Source organism: Colletotrichum fructicola (assembly GCF_000319635.2).
Source record: "Colletotrichum fructicola Nara gc5 chromosome Unknown KSG_Nara_v1_contig01, whole genome shotgun sequence".
In the NCBI taxonomy this organism is placed as follows: domain Eukaryota; kingdom Fungi; phylum Ascomycota; class Sordariomycetes; order Glomerellales; family Glomerellaceae; genus Colletotrichum; species Colletotrichum fructicola.
In genome coordinates, this window is record NW_027094051.1 from 7,712,084 (window position 1) to 7,731,841 (window position 19,758).

The window sequence follows — 19,758 nt, forward strand, 5'->3', positions numbered from 1 at the left end:
CAGAGCGTTATGAAGAAGAAACAAATTCAACTTGACATGGGGGGTGGGTATGTATGATGTATGTGCATGTTCTCCCCTTCGTTGCGGTATCCTGATATTATCCCAAACTCCTCGCGAAACTGGCGTCATTGATATAAACGGAAAAGCAAACATGGTTCTTTGGGTCTGGCACGCAGTACACCCGTCATCCTTTTTTCTTTTCAAATGTCAAAAACATTTGACGATCGACAATCTCTTTTTTCAAATGAAGCTGCGGCCCATTGCTTATGCCATGAGGGCAACGGCGGCGGCGACGGAGGCAGCGATGAGGCCGAGGCTGGCGCCGAAGGAGGCGGGGGCGGCGCTGCTGCTGCTGTCGCTGTTCTGGTTGTCGGCGGCCTTGGAAGCCTCGGTGGTGCCGTTGGGGCAGAGCTTGGTGCCGTCGAGGGCGGCGAAGGGGATGACGGCGCGGGGCTGGCCGGCCTTCATGTACATGGTGACGTTTCCGGTGCCGTCGGCGGTGGACTCGCCGCAGGTGGTGATCTCGACGACCTGGTCGCCGGGGTTGAAGCCGCCGACGGAGAGCTGGTAGGTGTCGCCCTTCTCGCCCTTGTTGGTGATGCAGAAGACGACCTGAGCACCGTCGGGGCCCTTGCGGAGGCACAAGTGGGTCTCCTCCACGAAGAGCTGCTCGGAGGCGGTGGTGGCGAAGGACTTGTCGAGGGACTGGAGCTTGTTGCGGGCACCGAGGAGGGTGGAAGTGAGCTCGTAGAGGGGCGCGGAGGTGTCGTACTTGGACTGCCAGAGGGGCTCACGGTTGAAGGGAGTGCTGTTGCCGTTGAAGTGCTGCTCCTGGCCCTGGTAGACTTTGGGGTGTGTTAGTCATGTCACCATGTAGGAGACATCAGGGGCTTGCTTACCAGTGGGGATACCATCAGTGAGGAGGATGTAGGCAAGAGCGTTCTTGGCGAGGGACATGTCCTCATCGTAGACGGCGAAGCGAGGCATGTCGTGGTTTTCGGTGAAGGAGCCGAGAGCGAAGATGTCGGTGCAGCCGTCGCGGGCCTCGCCACGGAGACGGGCAAGGTCGTTGAGGTCGCCGCCGAAGAAGACGGTGCTGAGGGGGTAGTACTCGACGTAGTTGGGCATGCCGGGGAGGAGGTTCTTGGTCTGGTAGCGGCAGAAGTCCTCAGTCTTACCGGTCAGGACCTCACCGAAGGCGAAGACACCGGAGGCGTTGACGAATCCGGGCAGGAAGTCATCGTTGACGTGCTTGGCGGCGTCGATACGGAGACCGTCAATGGAGTAGTTGGAGACGAGCTCCTTGATCCATTTGCCAAACTCGGTGACGACGGCGGTGGACTCGGTGGCCAAATCGGCAAGGGCGACACCATAGGGGTAGAGCCAGCAGTCCTGGTAGTCGGTGCTGTTGGTCCAGTCGGTGACGTTGCAGTAAGGGTGGAAGTACTTTTCGTCGTTGAAGGGGTTGAACTTTGAGTAGTCGAGCTTGGGGGGCAGGGAGTCGAGCTTCTGGACCATGTTGTTGACGACGACGTCGACCATGATGTACATGTCGCGGTCGTGGATGGCCTTGACGAGGTCCTTAAAGTCCTGCTGGGTGCCGAACTTGTCGTTGGTGGCGTAGTTGTCGAGGGACCAGTAGCCGTGGTAGGCTTCGCCGACGGCGGTGTTCTCGTCCATGTTCTGGACGATGGGGCTGATCTGGATGGCAGTGAAGCCCATGTCTGAGGGTCGTCGTCAGTATTGGGTCAAGGTGAGTCTCGGTGAGTGTGAACTCTATCGGGTATATCCATATGAAGCTGATGGGGGATCATGATGATGGCAATGTGAGTCTGCGGGCCGTGTCGTCTTACCCTGAATGTAGTCAAGCTTGTTCATGAGACCCTTCCAGGTACCACCGCAGAACTTGTAAAGCTCGCAGGTCTGGTCGGTAGAGCCATCGTCGTGAGCGTAACGGTCAATCATGACCTGGTAGATGGAACGGGACTTCCACTCGTCGACGTCAGCAGCCCGGGTGAGGGCGCTGAGGGCCGTGACGGCGGCCCAAGCCAAAGTTGAGGTGCGCATATCGAACAATGAGTTTTGTTTTTGAATTATAAAATTTAACGAATGACTGCGCCGTTTGAAGGCGTGAATTAGGGATTGACTTTTGGTGATTCGACGTGCGTTGCGGACGTACGTGAAGAAAGGAATGAATTGGGTCGGGAAGGATTGCGGCGCGCGCAGAAACACGGCGATATAGAGTTTTGGGGAGTCGACAGACAGAGAGAGAGACAGGAAGGATCGGGATGGACGGGCGAAACGAGCGAATGGGAGTCCCTTGAATGGATTTGGAGAGCAGCGGACGACCTAGAAACCCGTATCTGGATTGGGAAAAGGGGTGGGAAGGGGAAAACTGGGTTGATTAAACGAGTGACTGGTTCTGGTGGTAAGGCGTGGAGACGGGTTGGCAGAGGGGGGCGAAGCGCGTCAAGCAGGACATTGGACATTGGCAGACCATACACAGTGATTGACAGCAAACACGAGGAGGGCAGAATGAAACTACCTTGGCCACTAGCTACGGACTATGGGGAACCCAACGAGAGAGCCAATGAAGAAATGCGAGATCCGCGGGTGACACTGCCGTGGACTGCGCGGAGAGGGGAACAGACGGCACGGCACAACAGACCGAAGAGATGGGATGTGAGTGACGGGATCATGGATGGTGATTCGTGCGAGTTGGGCACTGGATGAGATCACGGTTCCTGACTGCTGCAGGTACAGAGGCACTAGGGGAATAGACAGTTGATGGTGGCAGCGACTAATACCAGGCAGTACAGATACGCACTCCGCAGTACTTCTGCAGAGAGACAAAGGTAGGGTGGAATGGGAGCACGAGGCGGAGGAGGGTGTCTGTGTCTGTCAATGTCGATGCCTCGGATCGGATGGGATGATTGGCAATGGGATGGCAAAGGCCCACTCTGGAGGGCTAAAATGGTCGATTCCCATGACCAACAAGTGGTCGAGGGGAAATTGAACCCAAGCGAGATATATAAGAAAGGACCGGGGAATACGATACTGCGTACGGAAGCCAAGCCGGGGGTAGGTGGTGGTGGTGGTGGGTGAGGAATGCGTGGAAGCACTAGAAGATGGGGTGGAAGTCCGCCCTTCATCGTCTTTTTTCTCTCACTTGAGACAGACTGAGCAGATGGCAGAAACTGGCAAAAGGAGAGACAGTCGTGGCGCCAAGCAGAGGCTCAGTTAAGGTGCTGATTTGTGCATCGCGATTGAAAGAGATTTTTGATGGTGGTCAGCAGCACTTCCGCGGCCGCATCGAAGTTGATGCCGATGGCCAGTGGTGGTGTGGTGTGAGGTGAGGAAAAAAGACCGTCGTCCGCGGCGCAGCAGGAGGAACAAATTGCAACTGAGGCCGTCTGCGTGCTGTCATTGGACGAAAAGGTGTGCACATCTCGAAAACAGCAGGTACGTACATGCAGTCTGTACCTTACATAGTATCTGTACTCTGTACTGTAAACGCCAATGCACAATGGCAGCAGGTGCATGGACGAGCCTGCTTGAAAATGAGCGAAAAGGCGGCTTTCCCCTGCCAAGAGGCCCGCCAGCGCCGCCAACGGTGCGGCCTTGGAAGGACCTTGGAACTTTGTGCGCAGAGATGGAGGGGCCTTTCCCGATTGGGCGTGGTGGCACCACGATCGTGGGAGTTGGATTTCGGCAGTGGCTCTGGGAGCTTGAGGGACCGCCGATAGTGCGCGCTGGTGCTGTTGATAACGGCGTTGGCGCCGCGACTTGGCGGGCTTTTTGTTACGAGAACGTTTTGCTCTCACTACTCGTGCTAACCAAGAGCTTTTCTTGGTGCGGCCTTGGTGGCTTCCTTGGTAGCTTGGTGCGCTTGTTCCTGCAGCATGACAATTACTTGTTGTTGACGTTGGCGTGGTGGCGTGTACGGATAAGCTTGCTGAAGCTTCTTCTTGTTTACTTGGTCCTCTCGGGAGAAGCTTGACGGCATGGTCGACGGCCATGTTCCTGGTTGTCAGCCAACAGTGCCACTGCCAGCAGCCATAGGTAGCTGCCGTTCAGTCTAGCAAAACTTTGACGGCCTCTATTACGGCCTTATTTAGAGTACACGCATAGAGCACCTACATGACGACGAGACGTACGTATGTACTGTACTGTACTGCGATATGGTCGACGACGACGCGACGGGCGCTGCACCTGTATGTAGATGAGCGATAAGCAAATCAAAGGGAGCCAGACATGTGGTTGGTCACCGTTCAATAGACGGGGTTGCAGCAGCTCAGTAATGAGGGTGTGCTGGGGCATGTCGGTGAGAGACGTGGAGGTAAGGTACGGATAATGGCAGAATGGCAGGTACAAAGTATCTTGAGGTACCTTAATTTTTGGGACTGCTCCCACTCTACTAGTGCACCTTATGTAAGCATACCGAATTCTGCGAGACGTCCGCTCTCCCCGTCCGTTCCCCTTCTCTTCGACCTCGCCCAAACTCAATGGCACCTCAGCAAGCTCTTCAAACTCTATAAAATGCCTCGGGGCATCCCCCTCCGACGCGCGGGTGGCGGATATGCTCAGCTCTGCGACCTCCTGGACGGGGCTTCCTCACGATCAATGGGACCTGGGAGACCTCCTGAAAACCCCAAAAACATGGGAGCTCCCAGACGCCTCAGCCCTCCGCCTCAGCCTGCCATTCCATGCCGCAGCGCACCTAAGCGGTCTGACTGATCCCAAGAGAAACTGACGGCAACAGGCCGCGCCGCCGCCGCAGGGCGAGCCCGGGCAATCAGACATGACCAGGGCTCCTTTGACAGACAGGGCACGCCACCAGAAAAAGGAGGGCGTCTGTACTTCAGCTCGGCCAGGCATCTGGTTTAGGCGAGCTTCTGAATGATTTCTTCTGCTTCTGCACCCCAATTTGCCCTGTTTCAGCGTGCCCAGAAGAGAATCCAGCACCGTCAGCCCAGGACCTGTGGCCATAATTACCCGCTCCAAGACTTTCAAGCCCTGAAGGGCTCTTCGACCGCGCTCTTGGTCTGCACCGCCAATCACAGCGCACACAGGGCACCTGGTGGACGCTGGACACGCTGGAGAGCAAAAGGCACCCCTTGATGCACCCAGAAACTGCTACCGCCCTGGTCCCCGTCGACAGGTGCAGCTGCAGCAGCCACGAACCCCGGTCGGCGGTGTTGGGGGTGCCTGGCAGTTCTCGTCCCATTATAGGATACTTCCTCGTGCCTAAGTGGGGGCGGATGGGGCGCCTGTGGATCGCAATGCAACGTCTTGGGACGCCATCCCGGCTCCTGTGGCTGTTGCGAGGCACGCGCGAGGAAGGACCAACCTTATGCAGGATCATTTAGAAAACGGTGGTCACCACTGCGATCTGTGGCTGATGCCGTCCTCCGCGGAAAAAGGATTGGCCAAGAGATCCCCGATAGCGATCCACCACTGACCCACCAGGTGTGGCTCGGCTCTCTCTCTTTCTCTCTCTCGACGACACTGCTTGACACTCAATCGCCGCCAAACTGTGAAGCGTCCACATCCGCATCTGCCAGCCGCCATCCACACCCGCCTCTCTCGCCATGTCTCGTCTGCCTCGCACTCCGTCCTAACGAAAGTGCCTCCGTCGCCCACGCACGTCTGCTAGTGCTCGGCCCGGCTTGCTTTTTCCCCTTCTGCCGCCCTGCGCATCCCATCCTTCTGGCATCCTTCTGCTGCCAGGCACACATTGCACACTGCATGCACCAAGACCAACGCCAGAGACAAAACCATGGCAGCCCAGCAGCACGCTACCTTAGCCTTGCGCCGCCAACGCGACCCGACGTCACAATCATGATCCAACGGGCGTACCATCTTGTTTCTGGCTTGGCTCAGTCCACCGTCCATCGCAGACATACCTCACTGGACGGCGCGGCGCGACTGTTTCCAATCTCAACACACGCACCACACACCATCACAGTGCTGCCGAGCACCGTCGACGCCTGTCCGCCGCTCCCAAGCATAAACGTTTATGCCACTTGAGATGAACCCATCACCCATCCAGTTCGACTGACCGCCCATCCCACGCCAGAAAGCCACACCGCGAGAGAGGCCGCGCGCCCGGCGTCTGCTGGCGTCTGTCAGTGTCAAATTTCCACCGTGCTCTTTGTTGATGGGCCCTTGAGCCTCAGTTATTCCCGACTGGGAAATCAACGGCTCCGAATAATCTTGTCGCGCATGGATGATCCGTCCTGACAGCCTGGCTCGTCTCCAACGTCTCGTATTCTTGGGCCTCAGAGAGGGGAACCAGCCAAAACTAAAACTGACTCGATACAGGCAAGCACGTCCTCCACCCACCCACGCGACCGGGGGCCCGACTGACAGCGGATACCTCGACCGACGACGGAGCTCGCCCGAATCAACCAACAAGAACCGAGAGCCCGTGCCGGCCTATCCTGGCACCCCAGCCCTCACCCCTGCTTCCGCTGACCTCGGGGCCACCGTATTGGCCACTCTCTATTGTGGGCTCGTCCAAAATGGTAATTCAACACGGAGCCTGTCAATCTCCCATCGCCCTCATGGTTCGCCGCCAGACAGGCAAGAGCCTGCCGCTGATGCATATCCATATTCCAAACTTCGTATAGCCAGAATTAGCCCCAGGCCACCCCCGGAGCCACATTATCATGTACCTTCTGTACCTCCTGTACCTGCGCTTTCTGCTTCCGAGCCTGTCCTCTCACAGGCGGACTCTCGAACAGGACGCACAGAGGGCCCTGTCAACACGCCGCTGTAGCACTGTCTATTGGTACCAAGAGAGGGGTTGGTTGGGTCGCCCATCATCCAAGATGGAGGGGACCTCTAAGAGAACTTGGCCATTGGCGGGAACCTCTCAGAGCTTGAGAGGCGAGAGGAGGAAGGGCTAGCGATTCGGCTGGTCCGTTCCTGCAGAAGGGGCCCCATCTCTCATCACGAAATCGACGCCCTGCGGCCCTCGAGGGGTGGTCACCGCACTCTGTACCGCGCCGCGACTTGCCCGCCCAGACGACGAGACTGGAGACTGGAGCCTTGGGAGGCGAGGCGGATGGATAGATCCTTCATGGACACTTGACGCTTCTGCGGCCCCAGCCACTCCCTGATCCCCCTTTCCGCACTTCAGCCTGGGGCATTGGGCTGACCTGGGTTCCCTTGAGATTACCCCCTTTTTTTTCTCCCATCTGTTCCAACGTGGTGTTGACGGCCGAGTTTTCTTCCCATCCGTCCCAGTGCCACGGCCTAGTCTCGTGTCTAACTCGTCATTCGTTCTGCTGCTTGCTGGTCTGCTTTGCGGCCTTTCACACTCCCTCCCTCCCAAACATCACCACATTCCTTCCTTTCTTCAATTCGTCACTCATTCCTGTCTATTTTTTGTACGCCTTGACTCACTCGCCCAGCGGCGAGTTCGAGTAACAATGTCTAATTCATTAAAGGTTTGGGCACTTACACTCCTTACTGCATCAACAACACTCGTTTCCGGACTCAAGTACACCGCCAGCGAAGTCGATTACAACCTCAACACCAACAGAGAAGCAACAACTCCATTCCAATACTCGGGAAAGAGAGACAACCACACCTTCCAAGAATCACCAACAAATTGGCGTTTCCCATTCTATACGTTATTCATCGATCGTTTCGTCAATGGCGACCCCGATAACGACAATGCCAACGGCACGCTATTCGAACATGATATCATGAGCAACCAGCTCCGTCATGGAGGAGACGTGGAGGGTCTTATCGACACGTTGGACTACATTCAGGGTATTGGAGTGAAGGGTATCTACATTGCTGGCTCGCCATTCATCAACGACCCATGGAAGGCGGATTCATACTCGGTATGGCACACGCGACACAGCGACAGAACGCGGCAGCTAATGGTTACTTAGCCTCTCGATCTCACCCTCTTGGACAAGCACTTCGGTAACATCACGGCATGGCAGAGAGCCATCGACGAGATCCATGCGAGGGGGATGTACGTGGTCATGGACCAGACAATGGCGACGTGAGTGAACCCCCGCTCGCAGCGGCATTGTCGTTACTTACATTGATACAGCATGGGCGATCTCATTGGTTTTGAGGGTTATCTCAACGCGTCCACCCCCTTCCTGACCGAGGAACACAAGGTTCTCTGGAAGTCGTCCCGCAGGTATCTCGATTTCGACATTGGCAACACCTACAACGAATCTTGTGAATACCCTGCTTTCTGGTTCGAGGATGGTAGCCTCGTCGCCTCAAATGTCACCGCTCAGCTCAAGGGTTGCTACGACAGTGATTTCGACCAATATGGTGACATTGAGGCTTTCGGTGTTTTCCCGGATTGGCAGCGTCAATTGGCAAAGTTCGCCTCCGTGCAGGACCGTCTTCGTGAGTGGGTCCCTTCGGTGCGAGAGCGTCTCGAGCTCTACTCTTGCATGACCATTCAGACGCTGGATATCGATGGTTTCCGTATCGACAAGGCTGTCCAGGTGACCGTCGACGCTCAGGCTGAATGGAGTACCGCTATGCGAAAGTGCGCCAAGGACGTCGGCAAGGATAACTTCATGGTCGTCGGTGAAATCACCAGTGGTAACACTCTGGGTTCCATCTACCTTGGTCGTGGCCGAACACCCGAGATGGCTTCATCCTTGGACCTTGCCACTGCCGCCAACATGAAGTCCAACGACTCCGCTAATTCTGGCGTCTTCATTCGTGAGCACGGTAAGAGCGCGCTCGATGGTGGTGCCTTCCACTACTCCATCTACCGTTTCATGACTCGATTCCTTGGTATGAGTGGTCATCTCGAGGCTGGTTACGATCTTCCCACCGACTGGGTTCAGACTTGGAACCAGATGGTTCTGACAAACGATTTCTACAACGCCAACACCGGAGAGTTTGACCCTCGCCACCTGTACGGAGTTACGAACCAGGACGTTTTCCGTTGGCCTGCGATTGAGCTGGGTACTGAGCGCATGCTTCTCGCATACTTCATCACCACACTGCTTCTTCCCGGTGCTCCTCTTGTTTACTACGGCGAGGAGCAGGCTTTCTATGTCCTGGACAACACTGCAAACAACTACGTTTTCGGCCGTCAGGCGTTCTCTGCTGCTCAAGCTTGGAAGTACCACGGCTGCTATGCTGGCGACAACTCTGTCTACGTCAACTGGCCCATCACGAAGGGTCGCAAGGGATGTGAGGACGATACCGTTGCCTACGACCACCGCGATCCCTCCCACCCCATGCGCAACTGGATGAAGCGCATCTTCTCTTTCCGTGACGAGTACCCCGTCTTGGAGGGTGGCTGGCTCGTTGAGCAGTTGGCGAACCAGACGCAGTACATTCTGCACAACGGTAGTGGCTCCGCCACCGAGACTGGTATCTGGAGTGTAGCCCGCGACTACCTCAGTAGTGCGCAGTCTGGCAAGACCAGCGACCCCGTCTGGCTGGTCTACCACAACAGCCCTAACGAGACTACCTACACTTTCGACTGCAACTCTGACGACGCCTTCATTGCTCCCTTCGACGCCAGCAGCAAGGTTCGCAACTTGTTCGGCAGCGACGATGCCATCACCCTCGAGAGCTCGTCCAAGACGAACACGTTTACGGGCACTACCAAGAAGGCCGGTTGCTTGAGCTCCATTACCATGACTCCCTTCGAATTCCGGGCCTATGTTCCCTCCACCAAGTGGATGGACATTGCGCCTGTGGTTACTGGATTCGAGCCTGGCCACGACTACCCGATCGACTCCACCGATGCCAACGGCGTGGTTCCCATTGCTATCAAGTTTTCCACCGAGATGACCTGCAGCGACATTACCAACGCTATTAGCGCCTATGTCAACGTCGATGGCAACACTAAGACCAACGTTACCTTCGATACTCCTGTCTGCGCTGCGATGGACACCATTGAGAAGGAGTCCTGGACTGGTGCCATTCCCTCTGTTTACAAGTGGTCTGCCAACCTCCAAAACGTCCCTGATGGTATCATCAAGATCACTCTCGACCACCCGGCCGGCACCAAGGGAACCAATGCCACTGACCACTTCCTCGTCCGCTTCGGCAAGCCCTACAACCCCATCGTGTTCCCCTCTACTGCGAACTATTCTCGTTCTCTGATGAAGGAGAGCAACGGCGTCTACACGATCCAACACTCGGCCGCCGGTGCTAACAAGTGGCGTTACAGCACCAACTGGGGCTCCAGCTGGAGCAACTGGCAAGTTTACACCGGTGCCAACTCTCGCATGGTTGACCAGGCTTGGGAGGGAACCGACCTTCAGAAGTGGGAGGGCAAGCACTTGATTGTCCAATACTGGAGTCAGCCTCTGGGATCATCTTCCTTCTCCCAGCACTCCGACAGCAGCGACATCCCGTACGCTCGCCGATGGCCTCACATCTTCCTCCACGGACCGTTCAACAAGTGGGGATACGACGCCGGTCTTCCCAACCTCATGGACCAAGTTGCGGACAACGAGTGGTCGCTTCACTTCATGTACGAGTGGCCTGCCCAGGTTCAGCTCAACCTCTGGGGTATCAACCCCGACAACCAGCCTGATGTCTCGTTCATCTACGGCGACCCCAACGGTGATGGAGTACTTGACCGTCTCCCCCCCAGTTCCTTGTCTGACAACGTGGTCAATTTGACCAGTCCTCCCCCCATGCCTTATCTGTCTTACAAGCTTGTCCTGAACGACGCCAACTGGAACATTTCTACTGAGCCCCAGGGCAACATGTGGATCCAGATTGTGTTCTTCTTCCTCCTGGGTCTTATGCCCATCGTCCTGGCCGCTCTTGCTGGATGGATCTACATGAAGGGATTCTACCAAGTCAAGATCAACAAGTCAGGCTTCTCCAAGAAGGGTTGGTTACCACTCAAGCTCGGGAATGAGTCCAGCATTAACTTCGGAGAAAAAGGCAAATCTCTCGAGATGTCCCAGATTCCCCCATCTCCCCTCGTCACGCCAGCCGCCGCCGCGGCCACCGGCGGTGTCCCCCGCAGAAAGGTCCTCATCGCCACCATGGAGTACAACATCGACGACTGGAAGATCAGCATTAAGATCGGTGGTCTTGGTGTCATGGCCAAGCTCATGAGTCAAGCCCTGACCCACGTCGACCTGATCTGGGTTGTCCCCGTCGTTGGCGACGTCGAATACCCCCTGGAGAACGAGGCCGAGCCGATGTTTGTCGAAGTCATGGGCGAATCCTACGAAGTCAAGGTCTACTACCACGTCCACAAGAACATCACCTACGTCATTCTCGATGCTCCGATCTTCCGTCAACAGACCAAGGCCGACCCGTACATTGCCCGCATGGACGATCTCGAGAGTGCTATCCTCTACTGCGCCTGGAACAGCTGTATCGCCGAGTCTATCCGCCGCTTCAACGTCGACATTTACCACATCAACGATTACCACGGTGCCGCCGCACCCCTTTACCTCCTTCCTGAGACCGTTCCCGTCTGTCTGTCTCTGCATAACGCCGAGTTCCAGGGTATGTGGCCCATGAGAACCGAGGAGGAACAGAAGGAAGTGTACAGCGTCTTCAACCTGCCCCCGAAGGTCGTTAAGGACTACGTCCAGTACGGTTCCGCTTTCAACTTGCTGCACGCTGCTGCCAGTTACCTCCGTATCCACCAGCGCGGTTTCGGTGCCGTTGGTGTCTCCAAGAAGTATGGTGATCGTTCCCTGGCCCGTTACCCCATTTTCTGGTCTCTGAAGAACATTGGTCAACTGCCTAACCCCGATCCCTCTGACACTGGCGAATGGAACCCCGAGGAGGACATCTCCAACCACCAGGACGACATCAAGATCGACGAGACTTTCGAGGCCAACCGCGCTACTCTTCGCAGACAAGCCCAGGAATGGGCTGGTCTTGAGGTCAACCCCAATGCTGATCTGTTCGTCTTCGTCGGTCGTTGGTCGCTGCAAAAGGGTGTCGACTTGATTGCTGATATCTTCCCCACCGTCCTCGAGAAGTACCCTTCCACCCAGCTTATCTGCATTGGTCCCGTCATCGATCTTTACGGAAAGTTCGCAGCTCTCAAGCTCGCTAAGCTTATGGAGAAGTACCCCAAGCGTGTTTTCAGCAAGCCTGAGTTCACCCAGCTGCCTCCCTACATCTTCTCTGGTGCCGAGTTCGCCCTTATTCCCTCTCGTGACGAGCCCTTCGGTCTCGTTGCCGTCGAGTTCGGTCGTAAGGGAGCTCTGGGTGTCGGTGCTCGTGTCGGTGGTCTTGGTCAGATGCCCGGTTTCTGGTTTACGGTCGAGTCCATGACTCCTGCCCACATGCTTCAGCAGTTCAAGCAGGCTATCGAATCCGCCCTCAAGTGCAAGCCGAGAAAGAGAGCTCTCATGCGTGCCTGGAGTGCCAAGCAGCGTTTCCCCGTCGCCCAATGGATCAGACAACTGGATACCCTCTACAACGACTCTATCAAGGTTCACAAGAAGGAAGCTGCCAAGCAGAAGAAGTCTGGCGGTATTCGCAACCTGACCGACTCTTCTCTCCGCTCCAGCGTGGCTGTCAGCGAGTACGGTGCCGAGTTGACTCCTACCGGTTCCAGAGCCACCTCTCCTCTCCCGCCGCCTACTCGTGTCGCCAGCCCTCGCATCTCCGAGTCTCCTGGTCTGCCTGTTCCTAACCTTCCTTGGCACAGCATCCCCTCTTCTCGTCGCAGCTCTTTCTCCAGCTCCATTGGCGGTGGTCGTGAGAGTATGATGAGTGTGGACAGCTTTGCTATTCGCGCCCAGAACGATGCTACCTCCCCTGTCACTCCTGGCTTTGGCGACTTGGCCCTCCCTCAACCCAGCTTCTACAAGCAGCAGCGCAACAGCTCTCAGCTGTCCTTGCCTGATGTCGTTGGTGACCGCCACGATCTCAAGTTGATGAACGTTGACCAGAACTTCACGGACAAGAACGGAGAATTCTACGACGAGTTCGAGCAAATGCTTAACAGTCTTACCGCCAAGAACTCCATCAACGACCTTTGCATTGAGAACTACCTCCAAAAGAGTGAGAAGAAGTGGTTTGCCAGATACCGTGATGCCAAGCTTGGCCGCAGAGACCACAGCCGCTCAAGAAGCCCGAACCCTAGCCGCCCCGGTTCCAGCGCTGGTCTCGGTGCCAAGATGGATGGCGAGCGTGGCCGCAGCCGCACCCCCAGTGGTCTCACGGGCGCTACTCGCTACGATGACAGCCCCGTTGACGATGAGTTCCTGTTGGGTGACAACTACAACGCACCCACTGGTCTCAAGAAGTAAGTGCCCAACACCTTTGTTCGCGAGCTCAACACTAACAACCGCAGGATCCTGTCTATCCGCATCGGCGATTGGCCCGTTTACGCTTTCTTCCTCTCCTTCGCCCAGGTCATCTCCATCAACTCGTACCAAATCGTCCTACTTACTGGTGACACCAACCAGACGCCCCTCAAGCTGTACATTGTTGCGGCTACCTATCTCGTCACGTCCTTCTTGTGGTGGTTCCTGGTCCGTATGACCAAGTCCGTTTATGCCCTCTCCCTTCCCTGGTTCTTCTTCGGCCTGGCCTTCCTCCTGTTGGGTGTCTCGCCACTGCTGTCCCCTTGGCAAGCCAGCGCTGCTATGCAAGACGCCGCCACCGCTCTCTATGCTGCTGGCGCTAGCGCTGGTGCTCTGTCCTTCGCCCTCAACTTTGGTGACGAAGGTGGAGCTCCCACGAAGCAATGGATCATGCGTGCCCTTGCGGTTGCCGGTGTTGCTCAGGTCTACTCCCTCATGCTCTGGTACTGGGGATCCCTGACGCACACCCCCGAGACCTCTCCCATGGCCTACCTGGACGGCACGACTATCCCCAAGTCTGTCATCATCTGCGTTCCCGTTGCTTGCATGCTCTGGGCTATCGGTGTCATTCTGTTCCTGGGTCTCCCCGACTACTACCGCCAGGCTCCCGACGTTATCCCCGGTTTCTACATCTCCCTCATCCGCCGCAAGCTCGTCCCGGTCTTCTTCATCATGATCATTATCCAGAACTACTGGCTGTCGGCTCCCTACGGACGTAACTGGGGTTTCCTCTTTGCCTCCCAGTTCATCCCTGGCTGGGGAGTTGTGCTCCTCGCCCTGGGCTTTTTCGTCGTCCTCTGGGGCCTCATCCTCTACGTCTTCTCTTACTTCTCCGAGAGTCACACGTGGCTTCTGCCTATTTTCGCCATCGGTCTCTGCGCTCCTCGCTGGGCGCAGATGCTTTGGGGAACCAGCAGCATGGGCATGTACCTCCCCTGGGCTGGTGGCCCCGTCGGCTCCGCCATCCTCTCGCGTTGCCTGTGGCTCTGGCTCGGTCTCTTGGACAACATCCAGGGTGTCGGTCTGGGTATGATGCTTCTCGCGACACTTACGCGCCAGCACGTGTTGGCCGTCCTCATCGGTGCTCAAATCGTGGGCAGTGCCTTCACGATGCTGGCGCGCGCGACGAGTCCCAACGCCCTGTCGCCCAACACGACCTTCCCCGACTTCTCCCAGGGCCTGATGCCTGGTATCGCGAGTTGGTGGTTCTGGATCTGCCTGGGATTCCAAATGGTCATCCCAATCCTCTTCTTCAAGTTCTTCAGAAAGGAGCAGGTCTCGAAGCCTTAAACGGGAGCATGATGCGATTGATTTTGCGAAAAAGTCACAAATACCCCGGGGCGTCGCCGCCCCAATTTGTCATGTTGGGTTCAGGGCCGGTTCTCTCACTTACCTATACACATTTTCACGGAGCCTGTTTGTTTTTTTGGATTGTATAATGATGTTATAACCTTCTTTGTTATATACACACACAGAAAAAGCGTTCGTTAATGGCCCACGGACTGCGAAGCATATTCTTTTTTACCCCCGCCACGGGGAGGAGCAAAAAAAGGGAGAGATACGACATCGGGGAGAGGAGGACGAGAGACGGGACGGGCCGTCCTCGTGTATGGTGTTTTGTTCGTTCCGCTTATCTACATCAAACATACATGTACCCCAACCACTTGGGGGCAAAGGAGGAGGCGGCAAGGCCAAGGAGGGCGCGCGCGCGAAATATCTTGGAGGCGGCAACAAACACGTTCACGGATAACCTTTAGATTAGACTTATGCTATGTGTTCATTCCTTTTTTGAAAAAATCAAATCATGATTAATAAACTCTGGTGCCGTTGACTGTGAAGTTGTTTCAGGGTAAGTTGATGTCCAGAGTATTCTGGTAAGTCTTCGCCGATGCTTCTCCATGAAGACAAACCTAGGCTAACTCATGTCAAGCATTATAGATCGTCGCCTGGGCTGGTATACTGATCCAATCAGCGTATGTCCTAGTCGTCGTCTGCTTCTCCTCTCGTCTCATCAGCTGGCCGCGGTGCTCAACGGGGCAGTTTTTGGAGCTGTGCGATAGCCCCCCTCTGCTATCCTTCTGGCCCCCGTGACGTCTGCGAAATTCTGGTGCGTCCAGCGATGATAGTGCTCGGGGGTGGTTCCGGGACGAAGGAAGAGGAAGGCATAGAAGGGGGAGCATGGCAGTTCTCCCAGGCATTGAGACATCGACTGTATGGGTGTGTGTTTCATTCGTTGCTTGTGATCAGGTTGAGGTGGATAACACCATCTAGTCTTCATGAACCACGGTGGAAGTTGCGAGGGCACGAGGTGAGCTATTTCTTGCATGTGGTAAGGACTGATTGCGATTACTCTGTATGAGAGTTCCATGTTGTTCGGAGAATTAAGTCAAACCATCTCCACTCCAAAGACTCGACACGTGCGAACAGAAACAGCCGCCCTTCTCAACCACCTAGACCTCGACCCAGCCACAACTATAATAGTAAGGAACCTCCTCCGCGTCCTCCACCTCCCCGACGGCGTCGGCGACGCAGATGGCGCCCTTCCACGGCCTCGTCGTGCCCCCGAGCGGCTGCCTCCTGGCCATGTGAAAGGCCATGTCCGACTGGGCGTCCCAGAACTGGCACTCGGACGGGTGGCGGATGACGACGTAGGCCAGGCCGGCGACCTCTTTGAAGTAGTCCATGTCGCTGAGGAGGGTCATCCAGAGGTCGCGGTGGTAGACGAGGCTGCCGGACCAGGTGCGCCAGCCGTTGCAGGTCCAGCCGTAGACCAGCGCGTCTGGGTCGGGGCCGGACTCGCCGTCCTCGCCGTAGAGGTGGCGGATGAAGGCGGAAGAGTGCGTTTGGAGGATGAGGTGGGTTGTCTGCTCGGCCGGGCGGGGGAGTGAGGAAGAGGAGGAGGAGGGGGGTTGGGAGAAGGGGGCGGCGGCGCGGAGGGCTGCGATGAGGGCGAAGAGGGAGGCGCGGTAGGCGTTTTGGGAGTCTCGTGGGGACTGGGGCGGTGGGAGGGTGAGGCGGAGGTTGTGCGGGTTGGAGGGGCCGAAGTAGACTGACACGGTAAGGGGGTCCGTTCTTGGGGACGTGGACTGCGGTTGAGACGACGAGGGTCGAGGTGATGGGCCTTCTGAGGTTAGGGAAGTGTCTGATGTGTGTGAAGTTGTTGGGGCCGGTGATTGAGGGTTCGTGCAATGCTGCGTTTCTGAGGATGTCGTTTTGGACGCCTGGGGACCGGGCCCTTGGGATCCTCCCGAGTGTGAAGTGGGAGGGGAGGGGAGGTTGCGGGGGAGGGCGGCGGACGTTTTCTGATGTTTGGTTGTTGACTGAGTCACCGAGTTGAGCAGCTTGCTGCGTGCTTGGCTGAGTCGGAGGGTTGCTAGGTTCGTCGTCAACCCTATACCATTCCACATCGTCTCTGGCTTCGTGGAGTCGGCGGAGCATTCTTTCTTTGGTCCTGGGGTCGCTGTACGGCAGCTGGGCCATTCGTTCTGCTTCAACCAGACGGCGTCGTGCCTCCCTTTCGTTGTGACGGCATTCGCCTTCATACCATCTGCGCCGCATCTCGAGAAACTCCGTTTCCCCAGGTTTGCGGAGGAATCTTCGCCTGCTCTCCGGGTCGTTGTGCGGCAGCGATCTGAAGCGTTCTTTTTCGAGCAGACGACGTCGGTCCTCCTCTTCTTCCAGACGCTCCTTGTCTGCCAGGGCTCTACGTCGTTGCTCGCGCAGCTTCGATGCTGGCTGCGGTTCTGCCTCTTCTGCGAGCATTCGACGTTGTTGGCGGCGGCGGAGGCTTGCCGGGTCCATGCCGGTGGCGATGTCATGTTGCCGCAGCGCCTCGGCGAAGAGCTGGTTGATATCATCAAAATCAGAGTCGTCCATTTCTGAGTCGTCCATGTCCGACTCGTTCATTTCCGTATCACTTGAGATCGAGGGCGATGGTGAGGGCGAGGGCGACTGCTCCTTTCGGCGTAAGCTTTCGGTCTGGCGTTGGCGGCGCAGCAGCAGTTTACGCTCGCGTCTTTTCACTCTCTCCGGTCCCAGCTCAGCTTCCCACGAAGAGAAGGCGGGCTGGTGCCGCAGTTTGGGATCTTCGAAGATGAGGGCGGCGTCCTTCCTGCCTTGGACCGTCAGACGGACCTCCCTGACGGGTTTCTTGACCCGGGCGTGGGGCGGTGGTCTGGGACCCGGAGTCGGCCACGGTTTGATGCCGGTGCGCAAGAGGTAGTCATCCTCGTAGTCGGTCGTGAGGGCATCGTCGTCAGACTCAGTGGAGAAGTCAGACGTGTGGATCGACGGCCAGGACTCTCCAGAGTCCGAGTCCGAGTCGCCCTGAGGTAGGCTGCCAGAATCGCTAAATACAATACGGTTCCACCCGATCCTTGTGCTCGGGGACCAATGTTCATGTTTTCTCCTTGTCCTGTACTCATGTTCATTATCGTCCGGAAGGGTTCCTGAGAGGCGAACGGGTGAGTCTTCCACAGAATGAGCTCCTACTTGGATCTCATCAGCGCGGGGCATGAGAACCTTCCAAATTATATACACCTCATCTAGGCGATGACGCGAGAATCATTGGAGAGTCCCCCGGACCTGGTGCTGCCGGTCTCTTCTCGTCCATTGTCGGCAACGGCGGCGTACGCAAGCTGAGAATTGCTTTTTCTTCAGTGCGACGATGCATCACACGGAGGGTCTTCCTCCAACCAGAACTCCGCGATCGATCGGGTTCCCTGATGAGCGATTTCCTATCTGTGAAGTGATAGATTTCCCTGGAGAAAACCGGGGCTTGTTGCATGGATCTCATGCAGGCCATTAAGACGATGCGACGTTGGCGATGTTGATGTTCTCATCTTCGCAGTGTTTGTGAGGGGTTCGTGGAGGTATGAGATAACGTTGCCGTTCTGTTAGCGGTCGTTGGCGGAATTCAGGGTGGCTTCCGAGCGGTTAGCGTGCTAGCGCTCCCCAAAGCTGGCACCTACGAAGACCGCTGTTGGGGGGTTCGAGGGACCCTTGTCCTGCCTCACGCGGTCTCAACTACCTAGTACGCAACGTCACTGCAACCTGTTTCCATATACGATTTGTAAGGACCAATGTCCGGTCTTCCTACAGCGAAAGAAGCTTCTACCATGTTTGACGTACTTTTGTTTTTGTTTACTTTGAACTGAAAGTATCGTCGTTACAGTTTTGCTGGGTACTTAAACAGCTGGCAGGGGAGCATGTAAGTGGACAGCATCATGAGATGAAGTCGTCACGATGGCACAAATAATCCTTCATTCTACATATCTCGCCTCCATACCAACTCAGAATTGTTGACCTGGATTCGTCCTTCGCAGAAGGTTTCGCCATCATCACATGTCGCATATGAGGTCTGCTTCATAGAGCTAGGCTGGTTGGCTGCGAGGCAGGTCTGGACCCCAGAAAAGGTTCATCTAATGTCTTCAACGGTGGTCTCTGACTGCAAACTCTCCCAATCTCGAGCCCATACGATGCGGGGAAGTTGGAAGATTTCACCAGATATAGGGTTTGACTCTGAAGGTTGCTGGGGCAGAAGCAAAAGTTCAGATCCGGCGGAAGCTTTCAGTATGAAGTCCACTGTATTATATAAATGCTACTCGCCCAGGACATATTCTTGCATCTATCTCGACTCGCCATGCTTCCGCTTCTCGCGCCCATCTTCTCAATCTCAACTCCACTACTAACAATCATAGTAAAAGATTAATAATATAGGTGAGTAAAACTAGACTAAGTCCTATGTATGTTAACATACATCTATCTATTCTAATATACCAAGTACATCACTTCGCAACGACAACAAGTGACAGCGATGAAAGTAGAGCAGCGTTCCTGTCATTGCTGTGCGGCATTACCACAGGCGGTAGAAACCTATAAGTCCACCTCCAGGCTTCCAACCATCTTTGGTGACTATCTCAACAACTGTGTCACCAAACTCGAGGTAATCGACTATAACACCAGCTTCATCCACGTAGCCTGTCCAGACCATGTAGATGTTGCTCATATCGACTCTCTCGTCGTGGCAGTCAAAGGGATCCATGCTCCGCGCTTTTCAGACGATACCTCAACCATCGGCGTGTACTTTGGTCCGGAGAATCCAAATAACGCTAAGCGCTTCTTATCCGACGGCACTTTTACCGGCCCGCGCGCGGAGCTTCACGCCGCGTTGGCAGGTCTCAAGATCTCGAGGCGAATTTGTGCCGAGGGAGGGTTCTGCAGCTGCTGCCCGAAGCACGAAGATGGACATGAGTGTGTTGTAAGACACCTCGTAGTGAAGACAGAGCCCGAATACGTCGCCAGAGGTATGGGAGGCGGAGAAAGGGACCGAGAACCTTGGATATGGAGATGGCGCGAGAACGGATGGTTGACGGTGAATGAAGAGCCGGTCAAGAATAGGGATCTCTGGAAGGCTTTGGGGCGAGAATTGAAAGGTCTCGGCGTATTGGGA

General features: G+C 56.0%; 3 protein-coding genes across 3 annotated transcripts; 1 reads left to right on the plus strand and 2 right to left on the minus strand.

Annotated features, from left to right (window-relative positions):
• Positions 1 to 264: 264 nt before the first annotated feature.
• amy3 (Alpha-amylase A type-3) lies at positions 265 to 2,067 on the minus strand (the record flags this gene model as incomplete). The annotated part of the gene is made up of 3 exons (XM_032035165.1): positions 265 to 845; positions 900 to 1,724; positions 1,854 to 2,067. The coding sequence occupies 3 exons, from the start codon at positions 2,065 to 2,067 to the stop codon at positions 265 to 267; spliced, it is 1,620 nt and encodes a 539-aa protein (XP_031885766.1).
• Positions 2,068 to 7,436: 5,369 nt separating this feature from the next.
• CGGC5_v002201 (Cell wall alpha-1,3-glucan synthase mok13) lies at positions 7,437 to 14,597 on the plus strand (the record flags this gene model as incomplete). The annotated part of the gene is made up of 5 exons (XM_032035168.1): positions 7,437 to 7,856; positions 7,908 to 8,023; positions 8,075 to 10,854; positions 10,909 to 13,246; positions 13,295 to 14,597. 5 exons carry the CDS (start codon positions 7,437 to 7,439, stop codon positions 14,595 to 14,597), a joined length of 6,957 nt encoding a protein of 2,318 aa, XP_031885612.1.
• Positions 14,598 to 15,757: 1,160 nt separating this feature from the next.
• On the minus strand, positions 15,758 to 17,822 carry CGGC5_v002202 (uncharacterized protein; the record flags this gene model as incomplete). The annotated part of the gene is made up of 2 exons (XM_032035169.1): positions 15,758 to 16,300; positions 16,362 to 17,822. The coding sequence occupies 2 exons, from the start codon at positions 17,820 to 17,822 to the stop codon at positions 15,758 to 15,760; spliced, it is 2,004 nt and encodes a 667-aa protein (XP_031885611.1).
• Between the last annotated feature and the right edge of the window lie 1,936 nt (positions 17,823 to 19,758).